This window comes from Carassius carassius, chromosome 29 (assembly GCF_963082965.1).
Source record: "Carassius carassius chromosome 29, fCarCar2.1, whole genome shotgun sequence".
Lineage (NCBI taxonomy): Eukaryota > Metazoa > Chordata > Actinopteri > Cypriniformes > Cyprinidae > Carassius > Carassius carassius.
The window spans coordinates 6,628,675-6,655,730 of NC_081783.1; the positions used below are offsets into that span (position 1 = coordinate 6,628,675).

The 27,056-nt window shown below is 38.8% G+C and overlaps 2 protein-coding genes across 2 annotated transcripts in view; both read right to left on the reverse strand.

The window, feature by feature from the left end:
* The window catches only part of LOC132109491 (glypican-6-like), a 37,208-nt gene extending 22,606 nt beyond the window's left edge, over positions 1 to 14,602 (reverse strand). Inside the window, exon 1 of the mRNA XM_059515598.1 lies at positions 13,878 to 14,602. Coding sequence (XP_059371581.1) covers positions 13,878 to 14,025 — 148 coding nt within the window. The 5' untranslated portion in view covers positions 14,026 to 14,602. The remainder of the gene's footprint in view (positions 1 to 13,877) is intronic.
* Positions 14,603 to 17,895: 3,293 nt separating this feature from the next.
* LOC132109500 (glypican-3) overlaps positions 17,896 to 27,056 on the reverse strand; it is a 129,344-nt gene continuing 120,183 nt past the window's right edge. Inside the window, exon 8 of the mRNA XM_059515617.1 lies at positions 17,896 to 22,040. Coding sequence (XP_059371600.1) covers positions 21,862 to 22,040 — 179 coding nt within the window. The 3' untranslated portion in view covers positions 17,896 to 21,861. The remainder of the gene's footprint in view (positions 22,041 to 27,056) is intronic.

Consider the following 27,056-nt stretch of genomic DNA (forward strand, 5'->3'; position numbering starts at 1 on the left):
ACCTTAATGTCATTCCAAACCCATGAGGTTGAGTAATTAATGACAGAATTTAAATTTTTGGGTGAACTATCACATTAATGTCATTTCTTTTTAACAACTCTACTTTCATTTTAAATTGCCTTGTATTGAGACAAACTTTTAAAGCGGTCATGATCTGTTTTCTAAAAGCATGTTATTGATCTCATTGTGAATGACTGCATTTATATATTTTTATTTTTGTTAATTAACATCATGTCCTGATTTTCCAGTGTGTATTTTAACCCTGCCCCTTTATTGCAATGGACTTTAAACTAGCATTTAGCCGTGAATATTAAATCAACAACTGAACAAAATGTCTTTCATTTCTGTTACATCGCAACTTAAAAAATATGAATATTCGTAAGTCTCTTATTTAATATAAGCTCATAAAAACAGCATTAGAATTATTCATAAAAAATTGTTTGAGATTAACTACGTTATGTTGCACTGAAGGATGTGCTAACATACCAAAAAAAGTATTTCATGTCAACTACCCTTGTTTCAGTAGAAACATCTCAAGTTTGAAAGAGTTACAGTCAGCGCTACCTACATCTGGTTGTACTCTAAACTCGCATAAATCACATCCAAAAAAGATTTAGACCCACAGAAATGTTTAAATCCACTTCTTGCTGAGCTCTTCATTCAAATCATATAAAACAAGCACTCAAAATTCGCTTTGAAACGGTTAAGAGATTAGGAATTTCAGCTGAGGAGAATTAGAAATGAAGACACATGGCAGTCTGCCACAAGGCCAAGAAAAGCGCGTGCGAAATGATGCTTCCTTAAATTAATAAGGGATTCAAATCTCACACATACAGCTGTCAAAATACCAAACCACCAACATTTTCTTTTTAGATGGCATCTGGGTTAATGAAGAGGAAATAAGAGTGCAAAAAACAAATCAATACGGCTGTTTTCACCAAAAGTCAAGGTCCTGATCGTATCCTACCAAGTCATAATGCTTGACTCTTAATCACGGGACGTTTGTGTGATCATTAACCAGGGTAAGAGCGCAGCAGTTAAACCATCTCTTGATCTTCTGTGGTGCACTTAGGCACAAAGCAACATCAAGACTACACAAAACACCAACCAGATGTAAAGTATGATGCCGGGCAGGGAGCCTTAATACCTCGTAAATCCTCAAAAACCCTGAATCGGTGCAGTGAGACACACATATGTTAGATTGATGTACACACTTGAGTGATCACCCACAAGCTCTCATCCTTTTGTACCAGTCAATCTCTGATTGCTAAACCAGAGCAGGGCCTCTGGCCAATTAAAACTCCCCACTGGTAAGCATTCCAAAAGGCTGCCATCCATGAACATTTACCCAGAAGTCCCTGGGGAGATTCCACAACATCACTCTGGCCTCTCACTCCGGTCTGTCTCCCTCTCCCGCCCCAGCGTGCCGTCTCGGGCTTTGTCTCCACTCACAAAAGCTCCCTGCCTACACCACTTCCCAGGTCACCTCATTGTGAATCATTTAACTTGGACTGGCTCTTTCACAGACACATTAAAAGTCAGGACACTTCATGTTTGGAGTTTAACAGAGGAATCAACGGATCTCTGTTGTTCATTACTGATATAGTCCTTTCATAAATGCCGGAGTGTGAAGTTTCTCATTCAAACTTCATAGAAGTCAGTTAATGACCAATCAGGGTCGGATCTCATGGGGGAAACTAGACAAGCACAACATGGCGATGAAAAGATCAAGATCAATACATTGATTTCATAAAACTATTAAGCATGGGTTTGACTGCACATTAAAATATTTTGGCGCGGATTTCTATGGATGCACTGAAACGGCTGAGACCAATAGTCCATAAATTGTCATGTTCTGAAGGAGATAACAGAGATATATATATTGTGACGAGTGGGGCGGGGCCGAGGGACATGGGAGCGAGGCCGGGGGAGTGATTGGAGATGAACTACACCTGTTCGTCCCACCGGTCTCGAGGCCCATGGAGGAGATGGAAGGATATAAAACTGGAGCGACGACAGTGAAGGACGAGAGAGGACCAGGCCTGGGCTTTTAGTTGTGTTTTGGGTTTTTATTTTATGCGCACCAGTCGTCCGTGAGGGGCTGGTGCGCTGTTTTGTGTTTATTTTGTTATTAAAATGTTTTTGATTGTCCGCCGGTTCCCGCCTCCTTCTTCCGGATGAATATGAAGGTTGATATCGTTACATATATATATATAGATATATATATTTACTGATTAAAGTCACTTAAAAGTTTACAATACAGTCTTATCCCACAACCCTTCAGTCTTTTATAACCCACAATCATTTAACAAACACTATGAATCATTGGAATGAGGATACACCTATATCCTTAAAAGAAATTGATAAAACCAACTAGAAATAACTTATTGTAGGGCTGCATGATTATGACAAAAATCATAATTGTTGATTATTCCCTTGAAATTGTAATTGCAATCATTAATTACGATTATCACAATTTACACTGGATGAAGTTCATACCATTGTTTGATTATATATGAAAATGAACAACCTGAAGACAGAACTGAAAAAACTTTAGTGCTTTTCTATAGAATTAAGCCTCAAATGTCAAATATACATTGGATTGGTTTCTTCTTTAAGTTATAAAAATATGAATGGTATCATAATGTTATACTGAAACAAAAACAATGGGAAAACCCTTAAGATAACATGTAGAAAGAAAAAGACATATCTTAAGCGTGCAGAATAATGTAAGTGAACTTTGAACTAGGGATGTAAACGATTCATCTATTATCAGTTAATTGTCGATAAGAGATGCAAATGATTAAGGCTGTCAATGGTCAGTTAAACGATTTAATATCGGGTTGCGTTGCGTGCGCAAAACATGTGCGAGCGGCTGTGAGTGACGGTGACCGTATATAAATGCATCATCATTTATCTACAGGAACACTGGAAATATATAGATCAAATAAAAATTTCCATAACAGTGCATGAAATGCCAGAGGACATATCATCCCCTTATGGAGCCAAGCACGGGACATGGTGAAGGAGTGGACACACCGGCTTCACAAAATGGAGCAAAGTTCAGTTGGAAGCAATTACACACCCCCAACCAATTCCTCCAGCCAGAGATACAATAAAAGACTAATTACAATGAGCCTGTGCGTAAGCAGAGACACTGACAGCCTGGAATGCACCGTTTATTTACCCATGAGGAAAAAGGGGGCAAAAGGTACAAGCCAGGAAGAGACGAGAAGGAAGAGGGGGTTGAAAAAGAGAAGGAGAAAAAACATGAAAAGCTGATGACACAGCTCACTCTAATGCTACAATGAAGGAATCCTCAAACCCTCTCCAAAAATGAACATCTGTGCACATGTTTGCATGAGGACACACACAGATGGATGACAGCAGAGAGGTTAGCAGGGGGTGGGAAGATCCAACGTGAGAAACTGCAGGCCTGGCTGAGCAGTGACAATAAATACATCACCTAAAATAATCAGTCAAATAGTAACAAACGCTCTGGGGGATTGCAGGAAACTCACTTTCCCCCTTAACCGACAATAGTCCCAAACCAAATCTGTGCTGCAAAGTAAAAGTTATGCTAAGAGGTAAACACAGGATGATGCACATCATCAAAATGTAATAAAACAATTCTTGCCGCCCCTCCCAAGCACATCTTTTCTTGTAATTCTTCATGACAATATGGAATAAATGAAAGAGCTTTAGATTAGTTGCTAAGTAACAAAAACAAACAATATACGCAAGCTTTCACTGCAAGATGCATTTCAAACAAAAGTTCAAAAGTGGCAATTAATCGTTCAGAGTCCACTTATGTTATTCTGCACACTTAAGAGGTTTTTTTCCTTCTATGTTATCTTAAGGGTTTTTCCATTGTTTTTAGAATAACATTATAATACCATTCATATTTTCTTTTTCTTTTTTTTATTTAAAGAAACTAATCCCATGTATATTTGACATTTGAGGCTTAATACTATAGAAAAGCACTAAAGTTTTTTCAGTAGTAATGTTATCAGCTTGTTTATTTTCATATAAAAATACGGCATGCAGTTGCATCAAACAATGGTATAAACATAATTCAATGTAAATTGTGATATTCTTAATTAATAATCACAATTAATAATCACAATTTTAAAAAATAATTTGTTTGAATGGAGTGGTGACTGGCTTTTAATTAACAAAAAAAAATCTATTATGATTGCTCTGAATACACAACACACAAACCTCTTTAATTTCACTGCTTCTTTCAACTTTCTTTTAGCATTCAAACCACATAAAGCTTGAGTTGAGTGCATATGTACATCATAACATGCATAAAAATAGTCACCAGAAGGACATTTCCCACACAACTCAACTTTCTGTATATTTCTCTCTGTCTGTGTCTCATACAGTACAGGACTGAGCAAAGACAGCTCTTTAACTTCAAACAGCCATAAAAGATCCACACAAACAACCTGAGGTTCAAAAGACGGCTCTATCTAGGTCAAAGCACGTCTTGTTTGGAGATTATGAAAGCCCACCATAAGCTGCATATGACTGAAACCACAAACACTCTCACTGCATGGCTCTCCAATTCTAGATCCCCTTCATTTTCACACTTACATTCTTCCTGACTCAAAATCCGCTTTTTATAAACAAAACGCCTACTTAACCTTCAGCATATGAAAGGTTTTAATGCAGGAGTGCTACATCGTATCCTCTTTGGTAAAGCAAAGCAGTGGAAGCCCAAGCTGTTCTCTGTCAGTGTTTATAACCGACATCTAAGAGCGGCTGAAATCCACCAGATGTCGAAACTGACGGACAAGCATTGAGGTAATGCACAAGAAAGAAGAGGGGATGGTAAAAGAGAACGAGAAAAAGAGGGGCCAACAGGCAGGATGAGGTCAGGCCAAAGATCATATTTCCAAGTCCTCAAAGCTACAAAACTGCAACAATGATTCTGATAGACCTGTTGGGCTTAGGAAACTGGATAGCCATGAAGTTGATGGGAAGAGTGGCAGCAATAAGCGATTGTAGCGGGAGTAAACCTACACCGGGATAAACTTACTATGCTTTTGACTGACATCTCGACCATCTAGGATATTATATATGGACAGGAATGTCAATAAATCATCCAATAAGAGGATCTTCTGCTCTCAAAGAGTGAAATGAGATCAAATGTGGCCATTTTGAGGTTTGCAGGACGGTCCTCCATTTTGTTTTATGACTTTGCCCCACCTTAGAAACGTTCATCCAGAGTCTGTCTGAGTGACTTGTGGCAAACTGAACAGTCATAGTGCAGTAGGGGGAAAAAAACACATTTAAACATCAGAGCCAGAGTTGGGACCGGAGCCGAGACATTTGGTTTTGATGACCGTTTTAAGAGTTCCCATCACCTCGTCAGTTAAATTGACAGAGGTCTGCGAGGGAGCTCTTTAACCGCCTCCGCCCGTCTTCCCGAACACACACCACCTCAGTTCTCCGTTCTCTCCAAATGCTTTTTTACATGTGTATGAAGTGCAGAATTGGGTAAACGAACAGGCTGAAACGAGCCCTGGACTGAGGCTCATCAGGGGGAGTCTTGATGTTGGCCGTGGGAGTAATTAGCAGGGATTACAGGAAATCTGGAACATTCCCAGAGTGGAGGGCTTCTGCCCAAAACCCAGATGAGCCCCTGGCCTACATCTCTCGGCTCTCAAAACAGCCACAAATGATTGTGAAAGGCGGGAGAAAAACCACAGACATCATTTAGTCATAATTATCATTACTGCTTTACATTAAGGCTGTTATGATACAATCATATCACACTTTAAAACTGAGGTTCAATTTGTTAACATTGGTTAATGCTTAGTTGATGATACATATTAATATTAACATAAAATAACAAATGCTTGTAAAATATTCTTCATTGTTGGTTCATAACAATACATTAATGTTAATGAATGGAACTTTTTTCTAAAGTGTCACCAACCCAATATTCATTTGTATGGGCATTCATGTAGTTTCATGTTGACATTAACTACCCTTTAAAAGTGTAGGGTCGGGAAGTTTTTTTTTTTAATGTTTTTGTAAGGAATCAAAACATAAAAAACATTTATCATCATCATCAGTGTGGAAAACAGTTCTGCTGTTTAATATTTCTGAGGATCCCAGGATACATTTATTTCAGGATACTTTGATGAATAAAAACGCCATTTGTTTAAAACAGAAACCTTTTGTAATATTTTAAGTCATTGCCTCCTTGCTTTCTTTAAAATAAAAACTTACTGACCCTCTACTTTCCAACAACAGTACACATATTGTGATGCACTTATATGCATCAAGTATTTTTTTTACACGGTTAGGGTTAGGAGATAGCACCCACCGAAGGAGAAACTTTGAACGGCTATATCTCGCCGAGGCCGAGACCCAGGCACTTCAAACTCGGGTCAATGATAGACCCCGTGGCCCCCTATCAGACGCCGCCAGCCCAGAACCGATGCACCCCAGGGGGCCGGAGATAGCGGCCACCGAAGGAGAAACTTTGAACCGCTGTATCTCGTCGATCGGCCGGGGGCGACGGAGGCCATCGCCCCTCCCTTCCGAACGGCGTTCGCCCATCCTTTAGGACCGACTGACCCATGTTCAACTGCTGTTCACATGAAACCCTTCTCCACTTCGGCCTTCAAAGCTCTCGTTTGAATATTTGCTACTACCACCAAGATCTGCACCCGCGGCGGCTCCACCCGGGCCCACGCCCTGGGCTTCTGCGCCACCGCGGCGGCCCTCCTACTCGTCTAGGGATATCCCTTGATACATTTGCTTGCCGTCGACGGCTGGGTATGGGCGTGACGCTCCAGCGCCATCCATTTTCAGGGCTAGTTGATTCGGCAGGTGAGTTGTTACACACTCCTTAGCGGATTCCGACTTCAATGGCCACCGTCCTGCTGTCTATATCAACCAACACCTTTTCTGGGGTCTGATGAGCGTCGGCATCGGGCGCCTTAACCCAGCGTTAGGGTTAGGGTTAGGATGTTAAATGTTTGTGAGACACAAAACACAAGAAGAGAAAGCAGAGCACACCACATCTATGTTAAACCTCTAGTATTTCTCATTTGGTTATGTTTATGCAGCTTTAAGCAGAATTTACGAAGTGAGAAACACACCTTGGGAGAAGATCTCTGAGCACTGCTCAGGGCTGGATCACCGTCAACCAATGTGACTAAAACAGTGAACGAAAAAAAGACACCACCTCTCCAATAACACACACAAGGAGTTTTTCTGAGGAATGAGGTTAGGGGAAGTTCCCAAAGGAGAACTATATCCAGAGCTCAAGACTCTAGTCAGTATCTGCTCGAATACTCCAGCACATATCATCCATGCTAATGCCTGATTACAAAGCCATGGGAGGAAGGGTTTAAGCAAACAGCAGTCTTCGCTGAAGCAGTCTGTTTTGGTATTAAAATCATCTGGAAAGCTTCCCACACACAGAGCAGACAGGGAGGTGAAAAGAGTGGCACAAGTGAAAGAAACGGGGGGGTAACACTTGGACAAGACTATGCAGAAATCCAGGATGGATGAAATGGCACAAGGAGAGGGGGAGAGCGAAAAGAAAAAAAAGTGTAGAAAAGCTGCTTCGGCACAAACACTTCCTACAAAGCCGTCCCTATCCAGCGGGATGCAAGGGAACAGGAACAGACCCACCGGCCAAGTTTGGGGGCCCAGGGAGTGTCGATTTAACAGCATGCAAATGGGAAGTGTTAACAAGGAACTTCAGTGGCAGCCTGTATCTGCCTTCAAGTGTGGAAAGCCACAAACACAGGGCCAGATTTTATGCAGCACCCATCCGACATCACTCTGTGCTGTGCCAGATTTACTCTGGGAAAACCACAAACAACACTAACAATGTCACAAGAGACACACGTCTTGGGGCCGAGGAAGCGTGGGGCTTTTTTCTTCGTGTCTGTACACATCTGCCCCATTCGGAGTGTACAGATGACTCAGGGTGAGTCAGAGCCACTGAATCCCGCCCTGGGCAAAGTTTTGAAGCGTTCCTCACATTCCCTGTGAGCGGGTCACACGCTCTCGCTCAATCAAACGCGGTGGCAGCTCCTCTTAGTAACATGTTAAGTTGCCTCTCACTGCCGCCCTTCTTCTGTCAGTCAAAACTCCCTCCTCTTTCATTCAACGGTCAGTCAATCCTCTGTTGAAGATCCCCCGGCTGAGTCTTTGTTGCCATTCCTGGCTTTAGGGTCCCAGTGAGGAGGTCTTGGTGGTCCCTTGTGGAATGTGCTAAGGAGGGGGCAGATTTGGGCTAAAAGGGGGCGTCCCATTGTTCACACACACTGCACTTACCCCCCACCAGGCCGTCGCCCTCGGGAGGTTTTTAGGAGGGGGATTGAGAGGAAGCAGAGGAAGAGCGAAAAAGACTTTCTCCAAAACTTTTCCTTAATTAGGTCATGGTTAATCATAAAGATCTTTGGATGTAACCAGTACTATTAACAGTACAGAATTATTCTGGTCCACCCAATCTTTAGAAAAAATGTTTACTCTTTATTGAAGTAGCAATTTCATATGAATTCGCTTTAAGTATAATTTTCCGAAAAAAACTAAACAAAAAAACATCATAAGCAAGACGTTCCACCCCTAAATCTAACCGTGAGTGGGGTGTAAGCATATCATACAAAAACGTTCCAATGGAATTGTATGACTTCATATGAATCAGCCACCAATTTGCCAAAACCTAAAATAGTTTAAATTATCACAAGAGTGTGTTGGCCAGGTCAGGTGGCACTACTACGTTTTCCTCCTGCCTGCTCATTTCCAAACACTGCTTGGGTTTCATTCACTAGACCACTTCCTCCTGATAGCCAAAGTCAATTACAGGCAGTTATCCACTGGGCTCAGGTCACTGAGAGCACAGCCACAGATCAGCTCTGCTTCAGTCTCTCCCACAGCAGGACAAACACGGACTGCAAACCCATCTGACCATCTACAGACACCTTAATAGTTGACATTTCAAACAGCAAAGTTAACATTTCACATGGTGACATGGGACAAAGACTATTTAGAAAATATGTTGTAATTTTAGCAGAACTATTATATAATTATTATTTCACCACCTGACTATTTAAAATTAAAAAAAAAGGTGCCTACTGAAATTACACTATAATATAAACTACATTTCAGTCGGCAAGATTTAAAGAAATATTAATAATAGTACTTGTATTGAACAAGGATGCATTAAATTGAGCAGAAGTGACAGTCAAGACATTTATAACATTATTTATTATACAAAGATTTCTATTTCGAATAAATGCTGTTCTTTTGAACTTTCTATGAATCAAAGAGTCCCGGGGAAAACAATTATCATATGTTTCCACAAAAATAATGTTTTCAGCATTGATAATAAGAAATGTTTCTTGAGCAGCAAATCAGCATATTACAGGAATAAATTACATTTTACAATACATTAACATAGAACAGTTATTTCAAATTGAAATATCTCAAGTAGAAGGACATTAATGTGCATAATCATTGTAAATCTATTAACTCATAAAATAATGAAGAATTTCTACTTTAATATTACAGTAACATTAATTTAATGAGTGACATCTGCCCTAATAATTATACAAACAGCTGTCAATAGTGACAACAAACATGATTTGTTCTTTAATTATCGCACTCCAGCGATTATCCTCTGATTAGCTGGAGCGGTGGGCTCGCATGCTCTGATCTGACACAACTTCAACATCTTGTGACTCTCATCCCATCTGACTATCAGTGGAAATAGTCGTTTGTTTGCATTTTACAGTTGAATTATATCTAATTTACAATCTTATCTGTAATGCACTGACTGCATACCCAAAGCTCCATGATGGATTTAGTAGTAAAAAAAAAACCACACGGGTTAAGAACTCAGCAATTCTATCAGTAGCTGACAACATTACCAAATTAGCTGAAGTAGTTAATAGACAGGAACTAGACTAGAAAAGGGCAGAACTATTTCCTGCAAAGTTCTGTGCTCACAGATTCAGTGTTGACCTGCTTATCTATGACGCGACATAATCTTTCAACTATTTATCAAAGTGAAAATACAAGGCAAGCAATAATAAAAAAAAAACTGGCCTGCGAAAATAAATCTATTACATTGATGAATCCAAGCTACAGGCCAAAGATTAAGTATGTCCAATTCAGATCTGATCTGTACAATATCAAGAGGCCAGCGAAGTTAAGTCATCACCTTTCCGAGTCTCATAATGTACTGAAGTGCTTAAGAGTGGGATGAATCTTTCAGGAGAAAGGGGAGGAAACATGTTTGATCTTTGACATTGTCCATACCTGAGGCATGACGTAAGAGCAAACTGCCAACGTAAAGCAAAGCAGATTTCTCCAGAGCAGGGAAAAGCATTCTGCTGGATTGCTATGAGGAGCTGTTGACAAGGCGAGATATCGATCTGGTCAGCATTAACCACTCCTTTGAAACTTTTGAAGATGGGCCGCCTGCCACTGGGCGGGAGACACTTTAAACACATGTTTTATGACATCTAGGCCAATCAAATCATCATGAGCAGTGAGGCTTTTTTAAGAAGGCCAGCCGGTACTTTCAGTTTAGCTGAGGATTGGAGGATACATGCGCTTTAGTCCTCAGCAGGGATCCATGTACTTCACGGCTTAAAGAACTATGAAGCTTCTAAAGGTGCAATAATACACAGTCCTCTCAAACTGTGAGGATCCAGAGAGGCACTCTGACCATGAAGAATGATCTCTGCTTCTCCTTATAAAACCATGCTTATCCAGCAGAGAAACATTCTAACACCAATTTCACACCACAAACTCCGCCTGAGTACAGCTTGGTTAAAATGGCCACAAGTATAGATCTCAGCTAACTTATTTGTTAGGGGTCCAAAACATGATCCTATAACTAATTAAAAACATACAACTTTCATACACTTCTACCTGGCAACCCACTTGCTTTTAAAGGGATAGTTAAAGGAATCAAACAGTTGGTGGTTGCCATTGACTTCCAAAGTCAATGGCAACCACCAATTGTTTGATTACCAGCAATCTTCAAAATATCTTCTTTTATGTTCAGCATAAGAAAGCAACTCATACAGGTTTGGAACGACATGAGGGTGAGTAAATGATGACAGAATTTTCATTTTTGGGTGAACTATCCCTTTAAAGACACAACTAGCTTTTAAAACATTTCGCTTCAAGGGTCAAGGGTTGTAGTGAAGTACATAAGTAACTCATCATCATTCATTAACCACATTTGTTGAAAAATAAGAGGCAAAATCGTAAAGGGATCATTCCAAACATTTATGCACTTCTTTATATAACGATCACATTTTTTTAAAAAGTTGACAATACAATGAAAGTCTAAGAACATCCCTCAACATATATTATTGCATAAAGGTGCATCATAAAGGCTTGGAACAACATGAAAGGGAATAAAATGAAATTTCTTTAGTAATTTGGGTAAATTACCCCTTTTATAAAAGGGTTTCTTCAGAGAACTTCTGACTAACATTTAAAGACTCAAATAGCATTACAAGGAATTTGTAGTGGATATGTGTGATAATAGCAATCAAATTAATTCCTCATTTTAGGTTTACTTCAGTATAATGTGTAAAAGCCTTTAAACTTTCCACTGCATAAGATACTCGCTGCTGTAGAAAATCTTGCCGTGTTGGATGCCGTGCCTGCAAAAGCCATAACATTCGAAATGTCTGATTTATGATATTAACAAAAGCAAAACAACATTCAAGCGAACAGGTCTTTAAATGAAACTGCTGGTAAGAATTGCCTTTCTTGACTCGCATGAGTCAAACGGAAAATGCTTCGGTGTATAAATAATATAATACCTTTGCTAGAAGGCAGACAAATCGTCATGCATGGGATGTCATTTTGACAATTTGCCTGATTAGGACTGGCTCAAAGCATGTGGATGGAACTGTGCTTTAGGACTACAGAAGCATAAAGAAGACATGTTTTGACTGCGAGGTGAAGAGGGCCAGCTCTGAAAGCCAGAACCAGGGAGGGCCACTACAAGTTCAATTAGGTTCTCCTGTGGACCATTTTCTCCCTAGCAACAGGAGACATTGTTAAGCCAAAGAAGGGCTTTTTGTGCTTCCTTTTTTGCTTTCTAAGGACCTCCACCCCTCAGCGACAGCAGACCTTGTCACTTTCTCAGTATCAATTATCTCAGTCTCTTATTGACAAAGGCATGCTAGCTAAGGTTAGCCTTGCGCAGGGTCCCAACGCATATTGTGCACCATTGTGAGAGGCACACGTGCATTGCACCCAAACCTCTAAACGAGCCTTTATAATTCATTCTTTAAAGCCATCACAACAAAACTAGAGATCTGACACAAAAAATGCAGGGATGTTGGGGAACACTCAAAGTTTGCATTACAATGACACCTCTGGAAAGACAATGGACCTGTTGGGCTGGAGTAAAGTAAAAGGAAAATTAAGGCTCAATTGTTCAGCAGTCATGCAAGCAGCCTGTTCAATTAAGAATTACAGGAACAGAACAGATATATTATGCAATAATTCATTCTGGTCCTTAAATTTGATTAAACAACGTTTCAAGAGCACATATATTTACTTCATACCACCCAGCTTGCATGCATTCACTGCATTATAGATCATAGCATGTGTGTAGTTAGTATGTGACTAAAAGGGACTTATTTCAAAGCACAGAGCAGTGATGAGCTCAGATTGATCAAATCACATGATATCTGGATGCACAGCATTTAACAGTAAATTATATATTTAAGATTTATGTTTTTTCCCTCATTACTTATTTTCCTATATTATGCTTTTAAAGCAATCTAAAGCATTAGCATCTGAAGGTTCCATGTAGAACCTTTAACATTCTATGGAACCTTTCAATTGCACAAAAGGCAATTTTTTTTAGATTATTAAAATTCACATTAAGAAACATTAAGAAAAAATATATATATTAAGAAAATGTTTTAAGAACTGTTCACTGAAAGTTTTTTGGAGAACCAAAAATGGTTGTTATAGCCAAAACTGTGTCCTGAGGTTAGTTCCTCTCCTTGTTCAGGACTTGAAGAGGATCTAAAAACTGCTAATTGTTCCACTCCCCCGCACCCATCCCGCTCCAGATAAAATCACTGCATTTACATGAGCATTAGCACTTCTGAATGACAATCACTGTCCGATGACCGACTCTCGCTTACAATGAGAAAGTACGACACTTTGAAACAAAGCCAGTAGCTGGGGGTGCGGAGGGGAGGAACGACAGAACACTTGTAGCTATAGAAATTAATCACGAGCTGCATCCCGTTTAAAAGATGCAGTAACCGAGGTGCGGTAACGTGCAAGCTAGCCGGAGAAGGCGACTTAAAGGGACAGTTCATCCTAAAAAAAAATGTTTTTCCAAACCTCTATAACTTTTCTGTGTAGCATAAAAAAGTATGTAGGTAGAATGACAGCCTCACAATTCACTGTAATTGTATTCCTTTTATGAATTTAATGCAAGCGAAAGGCGAATGAGACTGTCATTCTCCATAATATCACTTAGTTACAAATAATACAAGTAGGCTACAGAACAAAAAGTGGACGTGTAGACAGTATATTTGCATTATGTTAGTTACCTTAATTACCTACTGAAGTACAATATGATGGGTAAACAAAAGTTTAGAAATGCACATGTTAAAAACAACAGAAGATCAATATGGGGTAGAGATAAACTATACAATTTATACACCCTTTGAAAAAAGAAGAAAATGCATTTGCAGCCTAGCTGAATTCCGTTCTGCCTTATATGTACTTATAACTGTGTATTTACATAACTTAGTACAAGAGCCTTGGTGTTCCGGTTTTAAAAAAAAAATGATTTTCCGAAGTGTCACAAACTATTTTTTGTTAATAAAATTAGTGCAACTCACCATGAACTCCTTTGTTGGGAACATCGTTGACGTTGAAACCTTTGGAGCTGTAGGCAGTTCTGACTTCGTTGCAGTTCTTTAGCTTCTGATCAGCTTGAGCCGAAACCACCAGCGACATGCACACAGCGAACACAACGAACATCTTCATCGCTGACTGCTTGAACAATCGAGGAAAAAAGTTCAGTAAAACAAAACAAAAAGTCAAGTCACGAAATCTCTTCGATTCGCACTTCTGATTTCCTCATGGGGATGCGGTGTCTGTTTAACTTCTAACCGATCGGATCTCGCGAACTGGCTTTTCTTGAGCAATAAAAACCGGGCCTCTGAAGAATAACGAGTGAAACAATCCCGCAGTGTGTAACAAACAAAAAGCGACAAAAAAAGTGAAGAGCTCAAGACTTTGCGCTCTTCGTTGCTAGTTTTTTTTTTAACGAATAACAAAAGCAAATCTGCGCTACGTCCAGAACTATGCACGCGCACACATGTTCAATACAGTAAAGGTAAGGCACTTCTTAACCAGCTTCTTCTTCGGTTGAAGAGTTCCGCGAAGCAGTTTGCTCTGTAGAAAGAGAAGGGGGAAATGCGATAAAAAGTTTTAAGAAAGTTTCCCCCTCTTGCGCTGTTGTGCAGTCTGGACGCAGAGTGGAAATTGAGGAGTCGCTTTGCGCGCGCGGCGAGATCTCAGAGTCAGGACTGCGCGTGCACGCAGCTGAGTTCCGGACAAAGAGAGCTGGCCACGCGAAACACACGGGGTGGAGCATGACGCGCGCAGGAGGTTACACTGACTTCTATCAACATTTGGAGTCTGCCAGGACATATTGTTCAAATCATTCTTGGGAGTTTTTGCCACTTTAATTGATATTTAAAGGGATAGTTCACCCCTAAAAGAAAAATATGTTATTAATTAGGCTACTCACCCTCATGTCTCAAACCTTCATTCATCTATAGAACACAAATTGAGATATTTTTGACCTTCAGAGACAGCAAAGCAACTGAAATCACAGAAACATAGAAAGGACATCAGTAAAACAGTAAACAGTCAAGTCACATCAGTAGCTCATCTTCAGTTTTGTGAAGCTACGAGAATACTTTTTGTGCACAATGAAAAATTGTTTTTCTTTGCGCACAAAAAGTTTTTTTTTTTTTGTAGCATCACAAAACTGAAGTTGAGCTATTCATGTCAAATAGACTGTTTTACCGATGTCTTTGCTACATTTCTGGACCTGGGAACATTACAGTTGTGTTGCTGTCTATGAAGGGTCAGATAGCTCTCGGATTTCATCACAAATATCTTAATTTGTCTTCTGAAGATGAATGAAGGTCTTATGGGTTTGGAATGACATGAAGCTGAGTAATTAATGAAATTAATGAATTCATTTTGGGGTGAACTAACCCTTTAAGAGCATAGATAAATGGATGGATGGATGGATGGATGGATAGTCAGTCTCTCTGTACTACAGTCACCAGTCACAGCTCACAAGAAGGGCTCTAAACATAGGTGAGAACTTAACCTCAGATATGTCTGCATGTCATAAAATGTGACACAGATCTGTAAGGGCTGTGATGTGGCTAAAGTCCCAATGACAGTCAGGAGGAATGGAAGAGAGATGCCAAAAGACACAGAGATAGAGAGTGAGAGAGACACACACAGTGGAATCTCAGCCCTGCTCCCATGACGAGCAACATAACCAAAACATCTCACTTAGATTATGACAGTCCTCAGGGACAGCAGCCTGTCTTTCCAACAATGACACAGGCCATAATTAGAGCGGTTTTGAAATGTGCATAAGTGTGGTTGTTTTGAAACTCCTGAGCTCTTTCTAAAAGTAAAGATGCCAAACCACAAATATTGTTCTGCATATACTGTATAGACCCTTCTGTCTGAGTATAATGCGTAAAAAATAATGTTTTATACAATCTTTGTATAATAGATGAGAAAGTCATAGATGGTTCATATTGTTCTATATATAATTGCTATCTGCAATGATGCCTGATGTTCTCTCAATTGCTTTTCACGTGGAAATGGGGCCTTTATTATATGTAGTGCTTTTTCCTTAATCTCCTTTCACAATGCTAATAGTTTTCCGTTCATTGTTAACCTTGAATTGCATGAGCACAGAGAGCACATTTTGACATGTCTGGATGTGCCGGAGCATGTGTATGTTTCCATGTGTTGTTGTGGTTGTGTGTGTGTGTGTGTGTGTATGGTCTGGGGTGGGGGGGAGGCTCTTAGCAAACTGACATTCCAACTATTGTGTCCCAGCATTCCTCAGCCAACCCCATTCATACTGTGTGACCGAAGCTGGGAAAGTCTGTGGCCAATGAGAACCTGTGGAGGGGTTCAGGGGTCCATTGATTGTGGATATGAGAGAGTGGACCGGTGTTAAACTCAATAGAAAACAAAAGGTGAGAATTCTTTTTTCCCAGAATACTTAGTAATGGACAGATCCACAGCTATACAAAGCTACTGCATTTAAGATTATACTAATCTATCTATTTCAAATTCCTGCCCGTTCTTCAGTTCCTTATCGATCTTTTCAAATCGTTTGTAAATGTTTAAAATACATTTAAATCAGTGTTTAACATGAACACTGGATTTAAGCATTGAACCATACTTTAAAAAAGAACAAACGTTGTAAACTAAATCGGGGGTATTTGTGTTTAAATTAACCTTTAAATATTCTGAAAAAAAAATTATTATAGGTGTGAAGTCACTAAATTAATATATATTTTTTTAATTTATTTTTAAATGATTGCTACATTATATTACTGGAATATACATTTGAATTATTTTAGTCTATTTAACATGATTAACATTTTTAAATGATTAAATTTTAAAGGACTACATAAACAAATTAGTTTTTTTACTTTTGGCTTTTACCAGTCATTGTCTATTTGTTGTAGGCCTATATTTTTTTTTTTTCTGGCATACAAATATAAACAAGCAAATAAACGTATTTTAATTTAGTGATATACTGGATAATTAAACATTTATTTATTAGATGAAAAATAAATTAATTTTTCATTTATGGCTTCTTTATCTTTATTCTTATTGATGGCCAAGAAAAAATATTTATGACAGTACATTTCAATTTTAACAACCTAAATTGATTGCTCGCAGTAAATTGTTTAAGATGTTTTGCTGTAGCTTGTTTTAATTAATGAAATTGACAAAAATATATATATTTTTAAATGCATTACCATAGTGTATGGAGATGATTTTCACCCACATAATCACATAAACAGCAATAAACTAGTAACAATTTCTGTTGAACACAATTAGTCTGACTAACTGTGCCACCCTAAACAAAGAAGACCAGTTGGTTCTAAAAATGGGGGATCCCTGTATAGCCACTTTATTACCCTAAGAAAACATTCAACCTGCGCATTTCAATAGGCCTGTTTGCCCATTCTTACTTGTCCATTAACATTCAGAGTGTAACCAACAGCCCTGCTCAGCCCCTTTGCTGCTCTCTGGCCTGATAACCAGCCTCCCTTCACCGCTTTAGGAGAGAAAAGACCAGAGGGCTGCAACAGGATCTGAATCTGTGAAAACATGAGTGTGAAAATAAGAGCATAGCAGCCTTGAAGTCAGATTAGGTTAGTAATGATATAAAGTATGTTAAGCACATCAGGGAGACTGTTGTGTGTGTGTTTTTTGGGTTGGGTGGGGATTTGTGACAGAATATTAACACAGACTAAATAAGGTTTAATTTGCAACTGTAGGTGTGAGGCACCACAGGTGTGTCTGACAGCTTTAGTCAGCTGAGAGGAGCTCATCAAGACAAAACGGAGATGAGTGGAGTTGATTATATGCTATTCATTTGCCTTCACTTTCTGTAATTAGGTCAACATGCATTTTTCGAAAAGACACCCCTCGACTGGTTGGAATGAGAATTGCATACAAACACACAAACATAAACACCTCACACACTAGTACGTAACATCAAAAACACACTTTTTAGTTCCATTAAGACTCCAGCATTTCACCAACAAACTGTTAGAAGAACATCACACCTGCAACTTTAACATTTTATTTGATTATCATTTACATGGAAACTTTCAAATCGTCACAAATAAACAGCATTTACACTCTGAACGTTCAGTTTTGAGCAGTATTGACCACCAAACATTCTGTACACTGGGTTAGCCAAATAGAGCAGGTACAGACAGGACAGTTTCTCCATTAATTTAAGGTCTGAGTAAATGTACCCTGGCGTGAATGAAGAGCTCTATTTTACCCCCCTCCCCCGTCGCTCTGGTTATTGAACGGCTCAAGCCCAAGTACTCAAATGTGCCAAATGGCCCCCTGAATGCACCCCCACTGTGCAATCAGTACCAGTATAAACAGTATTGCAGAATTCAGTTTAATTACAGCACTCAACACATTCCATTACTGGCAGAAGCACATCCTTCATTTAATGCATGTACTGTATGACAACAAGATATTTGTTTCAATTAAAAAGATATTCGATTTTTGAATATTAATCATTTAGCCATAGTTTATTTTTTAAAGTAGCAATGCTTTATTTTCATTTAAACTGAATGTATTATGCCTCCTTGCAGCCTAGGGTTTATATTACTTACAATTTTACATAAAGCATATTACTGTAAATATCCAGTGCCTTGCAGCCAAATCTAGTTTTGACTAAATTATGGTATCCTTATTTGTAAGCAATTAAACTCAAATATAGTTATTTTATAAACTGTGAAATAAAAGGAAATCTCAAATAAACAGAAGCTCCGAGTTTACACTGATGCAAAACAATTGCTGCAACCATTGCCTCACAATTGGCCTCTACCTGGGACTCATTAAAATAACCACCACAGCTAAGTGATCATTATCTAGGCTGTGAATGTGAAGGACAGCTGTGAAAATGAAGACAAAAGAGCATTAGGGAGAAATTTGAGCTGGACTAAAACAAATGTTTGAATTAGGAATTGGCCACAAAATATTAACCAAGTGCCTGGGTGTCCCAGCTGGCACTGTTGGCGCAGTTATCAGTAAGTTGGGGCTAAATCCAACCCTCCAGACATTGCCCCAAAATGACTGTACCTCAAGGCTCTTTGCATGAACAAGAGAGCTGTGAGGTGAGCTACAGAGAGGCCAGTGATCAGTGAAGGTGCACCAGTCAACCATATCAAGAGCTCTGCGTATCACTGGCCTGTTGGGGAGAGGGCCACAAAAGCTCCCATTACTGCTAAAGAATTGCATAAAAGCATAGCTGCAGCCTGGCAAAGAACATAATATTGACTGAGCTGCAATGTGTGAAAAGATTTCTTAGTCAAGTGGGACTAACATATGTGGCGTGACGTGTGGTGTAAATCACTAAGAAAATACCATGCTCAATATAAAGACTAGAGTAATGCTGTAAAGTCTGGGGGGGCATCTAGTTAAACTAAAAGAACTGATGTTGGAGAGTACAGAGAAGTAAAGCAAGAAAACATTATTTAGTCTGCTACAAACTCAAACTCAAACAGAAAATTCACTTTTCCAGCAGAACAAGAACACATGGTTGAATGATATATCATGGTGATACATACTCAACTCTTGTTGACTCATCTAAAATTTACAGCTGGCAAAATGGGTCTTTAATAAAACTTGGCTGTCTATAGAAATCTGTGAAAAATAGCTGTGATTTCCCTTTTTGGCAAAACCTTAATTTCATTCAATTCATTTTTCATTTTGGTGCTGCCCCTCAGTTGATCCAGGTGTCCTTAGATGGGAATGCAAAATTATTATGTAAATTTAATGCACTGAAGTAATAATTCATCCCTAAAATTTAAATGTGTGCTGAGAATTGACTCATCCTCAGGGCATCCAAGATGTAGATGAGTTTTTCTTCTTTCTCGTTGAAATTTAGCATTACATCACTTGCTCACCAATGGATCCTCTGCAGTGAATGGGTGCCATAAGAATGAGAGACCAACAGCTGATAAAAACATCTCAATAATCCACACCACCCCAGTACATCAATTAACATCTTGTAAAATTAAAAGCTGCATGTTTGCAAGAAACAAATCCATCATTAAGACATTTAACATTGCTCTTTCAAATGAAAAAGTCACCCTGTCAGAATCAGAAGAACAATATGCACAAATCAAACTGTTTATAAGCAAAAACTATTCTAAATAAATATGTTGGTGGAATTTTAATGTTAGACAACAACAGGGGTTGGACTTTATCATTGGAGTGAACATTACTATTGATTATGGACTTGTGTTTCAACCAGAATGGAACGCCTTAATGATGGATTTGTTTCTTACAAACACACAGCTTTCCACTTCACAAGATGTTAACTGATGGACTGAAGGCATGTGGATTATTGAGATGTTTTTATCAGCTGTTTGGACTCTCATTCTGGAGGCACCCATTCACTGCAGAGGATCCATTGGTGAACAAGTGAAGCAATGCTATAGTTCTCAAAATCTGTTCTAATGAAGAAAAAACTCTTTTACATCTTGGATGGCCTGAGGATGAGTCATTTTTTTAAACTGTCTAGCTGAAATGTATATAATTTTTACCACTAGTGGTACAAAATGGAATTGTCAAAAAAAAAAAACAGGTTCCCAAAACTCTTTGAACACACAGACAGTTTAGATCCAAACTCAAGTCACTGGTTGAATCAAAGGTTGACACGAACACTCAAACAAACAGTGTTTTGAAAAAGCCCAGTGTTTACAATTTTTATGGAAGTCAATCTACAAATGGATTTGGATGGTTTTCTGGGAAGCTGGGAAAGGAGGCACAAACACACAATAAATAAATAAATACTTTACACTCTTCATCTTCAAAATGACTCTGAGTTTAAGTGCTTTGAAATAATACAACAACAAAAAAATTTATGATTTGAAATTGGTAATCGTCTGAAAACTTCTAGGACACTGTGTATCATTCCAGTCGGGGGGCGTCTAACACAATGAAGCTGATTCTTTCAGAACCTTTAAAACGCATGTAACAGAAGATGACATGCCTTTAAGCACTGTACAGAGATCAGTAATGAATTATGTCACAGGTTATGAAAGGAAAACAGTGTCCATTTGTAAACACTATTTTTTTTCAATTCTGATCTGAAATGACAGCTTTAGCCCTTTGTGTATAAGATGTCCACAAACAGAAAACTTGCACAAATACAGATGCATAAATCCAAGCCATCTTTCATTGAATGCAAATGCTACAGTGACCTGCGAAAAGGAAGGGAGGGAAAAAACAGAACGTTTTTGGGTGTCAATTTAAGAGAATGCTTTAATCACAAAATTTTAATAGGATAGAGGAAATGAAAAAGAGATAATGGGCTACAAAATCAAAGAGAGATTATAAAATACCACAACTTCTGTAAAGGGAAAGTCAGCATTCTAATGAAACAGTTTAAAAGCATTTTTTTGTAAATGAAGTACAGCTGTGTCGCCCTGTAAGGAGAGGGTTTCACAACGACACGCCGATGCCTTGATGTCCTCCACTCCAAGGGTCATTTACTACACAGGAAATGAGCAGCAGAGGAGAAGCTCACTGCAGTGTATGTATGAGACAGCAATCGTACGTGTTCTCAGACTCTGTCAGTCACGCTTCCTTCTCCTTAAGTGTGCCCATTCACTGACAAAAGCTGAGCCTCTTTGTCTTTTCAAAAGCGATTTAGCTCCTTTTCCTCCAGAAGGCTTTGCCTCTGTGTAAAACTGCATGTGTATAGCAGAGGGGAGGCGATGCTCAATGTAAAACACATGGTTGTTGTTGTGGCATACGAGTTCGGAGGGAAAGAACATGATTCTTGTATGTAGAAATAATGCTCTTCATGCTGTAGAAGAATGAGTTCATAGTCTGAGCATTCAGATGATATTGATCCTCAAGTCCACACAAAATATAGAAAAGAAGAGGCTCATATAGTAAGACACGAAGCTGAGAAGAGAAAAGGTACTTGTCCTTGGCCAAAATCATGGAGCTATATGTACACATGGGCATCAGTTTCTCTTCTTCAAACAGGAGCGATCACTGAAGGCCCAACAATATGGAGATGATGATGGCAAAGATGAAGGTTGCAGTAGGCACATGTGCCACCCGTGCCGATCCAGGAACGGATTCGCCGCCATGGGTGTCTTTTGCCAGTCTGGGAGTCAGGAGCAACTCGTGAAGCGTTAAGTCGTCAATCGCCAAGTTATCCGCCAAGTCTTAAAAGAAAAAGAGAAAAAATATTATCTGGACCGACATGCAGAACATAGGATTGTATCAAAGAGTTCTGTAATAATAATGTTGGTTAAATAAAGCTATTATTTGGCTTCATATTGATCGAATGGCTCTGAGTCGGTTCTTTTTAGTGAATCAAACACATTCCATAGAATCTGTGAAGTCCAGTTCCTGAATGAATGATTTTAATGAGTCTAATGATTCTTTCTAGAAAAGCAAACATATACACGGTCTGCAACTAGTGTGGTCTGATTTTTGAACAAATTACTTCAATGAGTCGGTTCTTTTGAGTAAATCAAACGCATGCTATATAACCATGTTTATCCTGATTCCCGAACAAATGACTCTAAATCTGTAATTCTTAGTGAATCAAACACATGCAGCACAATCAGTGTAGCCTGAATCCAGAATGAATGACTCTCACAAGTTGGTTCTTTTTAGAGAATCAATCACATGCTATTTAACCAAGTGTAGCACGATTTCCAAACTGTTCTTTTTAGTGAATCAAACACATTTCAAACAATCCTGAATAAACAAGTCTTAATAACTGGGTTATTTTTAGTGAATCAAACTAATTCTGAACAATCAATGTAGTCTAGTTCCTGAATGAATGATTCTAATGAGTCTGTTCTTTCTAGTAAAGCAAACACATACAGTGCAACTAGTGTAGTTTGATTTCCAAACAAATTACTTTAATGGTATGGTTCTTGTGAGTAAATCAAATACATGCTATATAACCAAGTGTAGAATGATTTCCAAAGAAATGCCTCTGAGTCTGTTCTTTTAGTGAATCAAACACTGTCCAAACAATCACTGAACAAGTGACTCTTATGTGTCAGTTCTTTTAAGTGAATCAAACATGCAACACAACCATTGTAGCCTGAATCCAGAAAGAATATAGGTTTATAACCTATGATTATAACACGAACTTATTATGCCTATTCAGTCTGGAAAAATAACTAATTTCATTATCTAATAACCAGTCATCAGTTGTGTTATCTTGTTTGTTACTGGAGTGAGTGAGGAATACTGCAGCATTCCACCTTAACACTATCTAACAATCTTTTTTCTGCACTAAAACTTAAACATCTTTTTATTTATCTCGGCATCTACAGATGAGGTGTCTGGTCAATGTCAGCCATGAGGGAGACATAACTATGAGGTGAAAATTTTGAAAAAGGAAAGCAGATATCAGTAATAAAGTCAAGTATGGAGAGGCACGCCAGCTATGTGTCCCCTATGAAGAGTCCATCTAAACTGAGGAGAATCGTATTCGTTCAACACACAGATGAGTTATTGCATGTATATACGCACATGCTCTCCTGCCTCTTGTAGCACATACCGTACATTCCTGTTCTCAGTCTGACATAACTAAACCATACAGGCAATATACAGAGAAAACATGAAAGATTTAAAAATGGAAATAAAAAAAATCTCCAAATTGAAAACACTTGTAAATGTAGAACAGACATAAAAAGAACAAGAAAAGACATCAAGGTCACTGAAATGTACAAATGTTCAGATTATCTCAAAGTGCTAAACATGCCCTCTGGTTTCTGGACCCACTCTGGACCCACTTTTCAAATCATGGAGTGCATGTCAAACCAAATAGACATTCTCAAACTCACATTAGTTTTTTTCACAGTTCGACCTTTCAAACAAATCAAGCTTAAAAATTATGAAATTAGACAAACTGATTTTTTAATTTTTAATTATAGACACTTGGACCCGTCCGTTTGTTACTATTCTCTGCATCTTGAATAAAATTTACAGGAAAGATGTGTTTAATCTCATCTACTAAGATCAAATGCCATATTTAATAACCTCCACACCACACTGCCTCCTTCGTTTGAGGGGAATTTTAACCCAACAGGGAGGAAGTCCACCATTTGGGCCAGCGGCTGTGTAGTGGTGGGATCAACAGGAAGGCATGTGACTTAATTAATTCTAAGCCATGAACTCAGCGTGCCAGCCAGTGAGAACCAGGCCTAGAGCAGGAAAAGAGATGGAGGCCTTCTCTAAGGGGGTCCTCTGGATGCCCAAGGGCCCATTTCAGCACAGTCGACTTTAAAACAGAGGAAGAAGGCAAATAAATAAAGCCTCAGCGTTGAAACCTCCATGAGATATCTGTGCAATTACGACAGAGCTTGAACGCGCGCCAGAGAACGATTAACTTCTACTTTCCCTCAGTCCACTGACAAGCCAGCGGTTAGAAATTCCACGGGCCCTGAAAGGCCGATTTTTCATTGTGACAGCGGCACACTGTACCACTAGACCAATTAAAGCCGAGGTGTAATTCAATACAGCTTTCATACACACTACACACTACACACTAAATCAGACGAGATGTGTTAGTGGGTACAGGCAGTAAAGTGAGGATCGTGTGTGCGAGGTTTTTGTTTGCCATGTGAGCACAGAGAGGTGAAAATAAAACGCAAAATGTTCATAAAAATAAGAGGAATGGAGAGTATGGAAATGATACAGAGTGCAAACCATGTATAACCCAGCACCTCAATGTGACTAATAATATCCTGTTATAATGAGCCGCGAACACGTGCAAATAATGATGTGAGTGACGGGATCCACAGAATGGTTGAGGGTCCGGTTGACTCTTGTTATTGATCTGATATCCACACAATGGCAATTAGTTGGGATGGATGTGTGGAGGCTGGTATGCTTAATATAGAAAACAGACAATCCAGCCGACAACGAATGAGCATAAGATAGCACAAAGTCTTGCAAAGCCTATCAGTTTTCAGCAGTATCAGTCTCCAGGGGTCTCTGCCATGCAAGCGGAGCTCTGACTGGCTTTATCACAGAGTTACGAGCTCCAGTTACGACACGGGTCAGAGGTCAACAGTCAGCCATTGATTGGTAATGGTGGGCTTGGACCGGCTCAATGGCCGCAGTGCAGTACATCACAGGCACAGCAAACAGGAACACAGAAACAAGTTTTAAATATTTATTGCAGCCCGACTGCTTTAGAAGACTAGTTTGTTATAAGACATGTTTAAAGAAGATTTATAAGCTCTCAGTGTTTTAAAAAGTGTTGTTTAAGTGCCTAATACTATATGCTTTGCTCATCTAAACTCAAGAGGATAATCTTTGTTCTTCCCAACAACTTCTAAACAACAAACAAACTGCTACATATAGTATGTGTAGAATTCTTAGTAGTGTGTTTCCTACTATTACTACAACAATTGTTTGGGTTAGAGATTTTAACAACTTAGTCATATATCTCAGAACAACTTTTGACATTAAAATGACATTTTTCTGATATGTATTTCTTTGTCTATTAGCTTTGCCATGTACACTACTAGTCAAAGTTTGGGGTTGTTTTTTTAAAATAAGTTTCTAAGGCTGCATTTATTTGATAAAAAAAATAAAATTGTGAAATATTATTACAAATTAAATTAACAGTTTCTGTGGTAATATATTTTTAAATGTAATTCATTTTTGAGATGCAAAGCTGAATTTTCAGCATCATTATTCTAGTCTTCAGCGTCACATGAGCCTCAGAAATAATTCTAATATGCTGGTTTGGTGCTCAAAAAACATGTCTTATTATTCTTTGATGAACAGAAAGTTCAAAAGAAAAGCATTTATTTGAAACAGAAATCTTTTGTAAAATTATAAAAATCTTAAACTGTTACTCCACCCCAAAATGAAAAGTTTGTCATTAATCACCATGTCGTTCCAAACCCGAAAAAGTTTATTTGTCATTCGAACACAATTTAAGATATTCTGGAAAACGGGAGGATTGAGACTGTCCCATAGACTAGTTAAACTGTCTAGGTCCAGAAAAGTATGGACAGCATCGTCAGAATAGTCCATCTGCCATCAGTGATTCAACCGTAATGTTATGAAGCGACAAGAATACTTTTTGTATGCGAATAAATAAAAAATAATGACTTTATTCAACAATTCCTTTGTCAACAGTCTCCTCTGTGTCTCTCCACATCACTCAAACTGCCTACGCCCTTCTGTGTCCTCCACGCCACAAGGATGCGCTGATGGCAGATGGACTATTCTGATGATGCTTTTCAGACTTTTTCTGGACCTTGAAAGTGTTATTTACTTGGAAGTCCAGCCTCCCAGTTTCCATCCAAAATATCTTTACTTGTGTTCCGAAGATGAACGAAGCTTTTAAGGGTTTGGAACGACATGGCGGTAAGTCATTAATGACAATTTTTTTATTTTGGGGTGGAGTATCCCTTTAATAGGTCACATTTGTCCTGTCTTTACAAAAAGCATTATTTTTCTTTAAAAAGTGTGTATTTCTGATTTTTGCAATAAAATCACTTTTATGCCCATCAAGTGCAACCCTAGAGCAATACTCTGGGCTGGGCAATAAGACACTGTTTGCTTTGTATCTTAATGTCTGTCGGGAAAGGATATTGATATGAAACAATTGGAAATGAAAATGTCCCATTTGACACCTGCGCAGCACGCAGCATGCTTTATTGGTTTCAGACAGTGCATCTAAATCACCATAATCACCCATAAAAGCCAAGTCAGTAGCACTTTCTAATGATACTTTGTAATTTATAATAAAGTGTCTTTATATATGATACTTAAACTGCTATAAAAATAAAAAGATATCTGGAAAGATTCATAATCAGATGTCCTGATATCTAAAGGACATTTATGCTGAAGGAATGCTCTCTTACATTTTTGTCATTTTGTGTGTTTTCATAACCCCGACTCCACAAATGTAGCAGCAATGAAAAACAGTATTGGCCACATTCATAAGAAGCACCTGTGTTTGGAGACATTCCGTCTACTTATCTAGTCCTGGAGAACACCTGTAAGGCGGACAGCAGCTCCAGAATAAACACGGCAACTGTATGTCCAGGTGGAGGTCTGTCTGGAAGTTGGCAGAGATCCTGCGCTGTCTGATGGACTGCATTTCAAATCTTTTTGAATCTCTCTAAAGAGCTATTATATTTTGATGAATGTCCTACCGCGGAGGCTGTATACATTGTTAACTATGTAGGCCA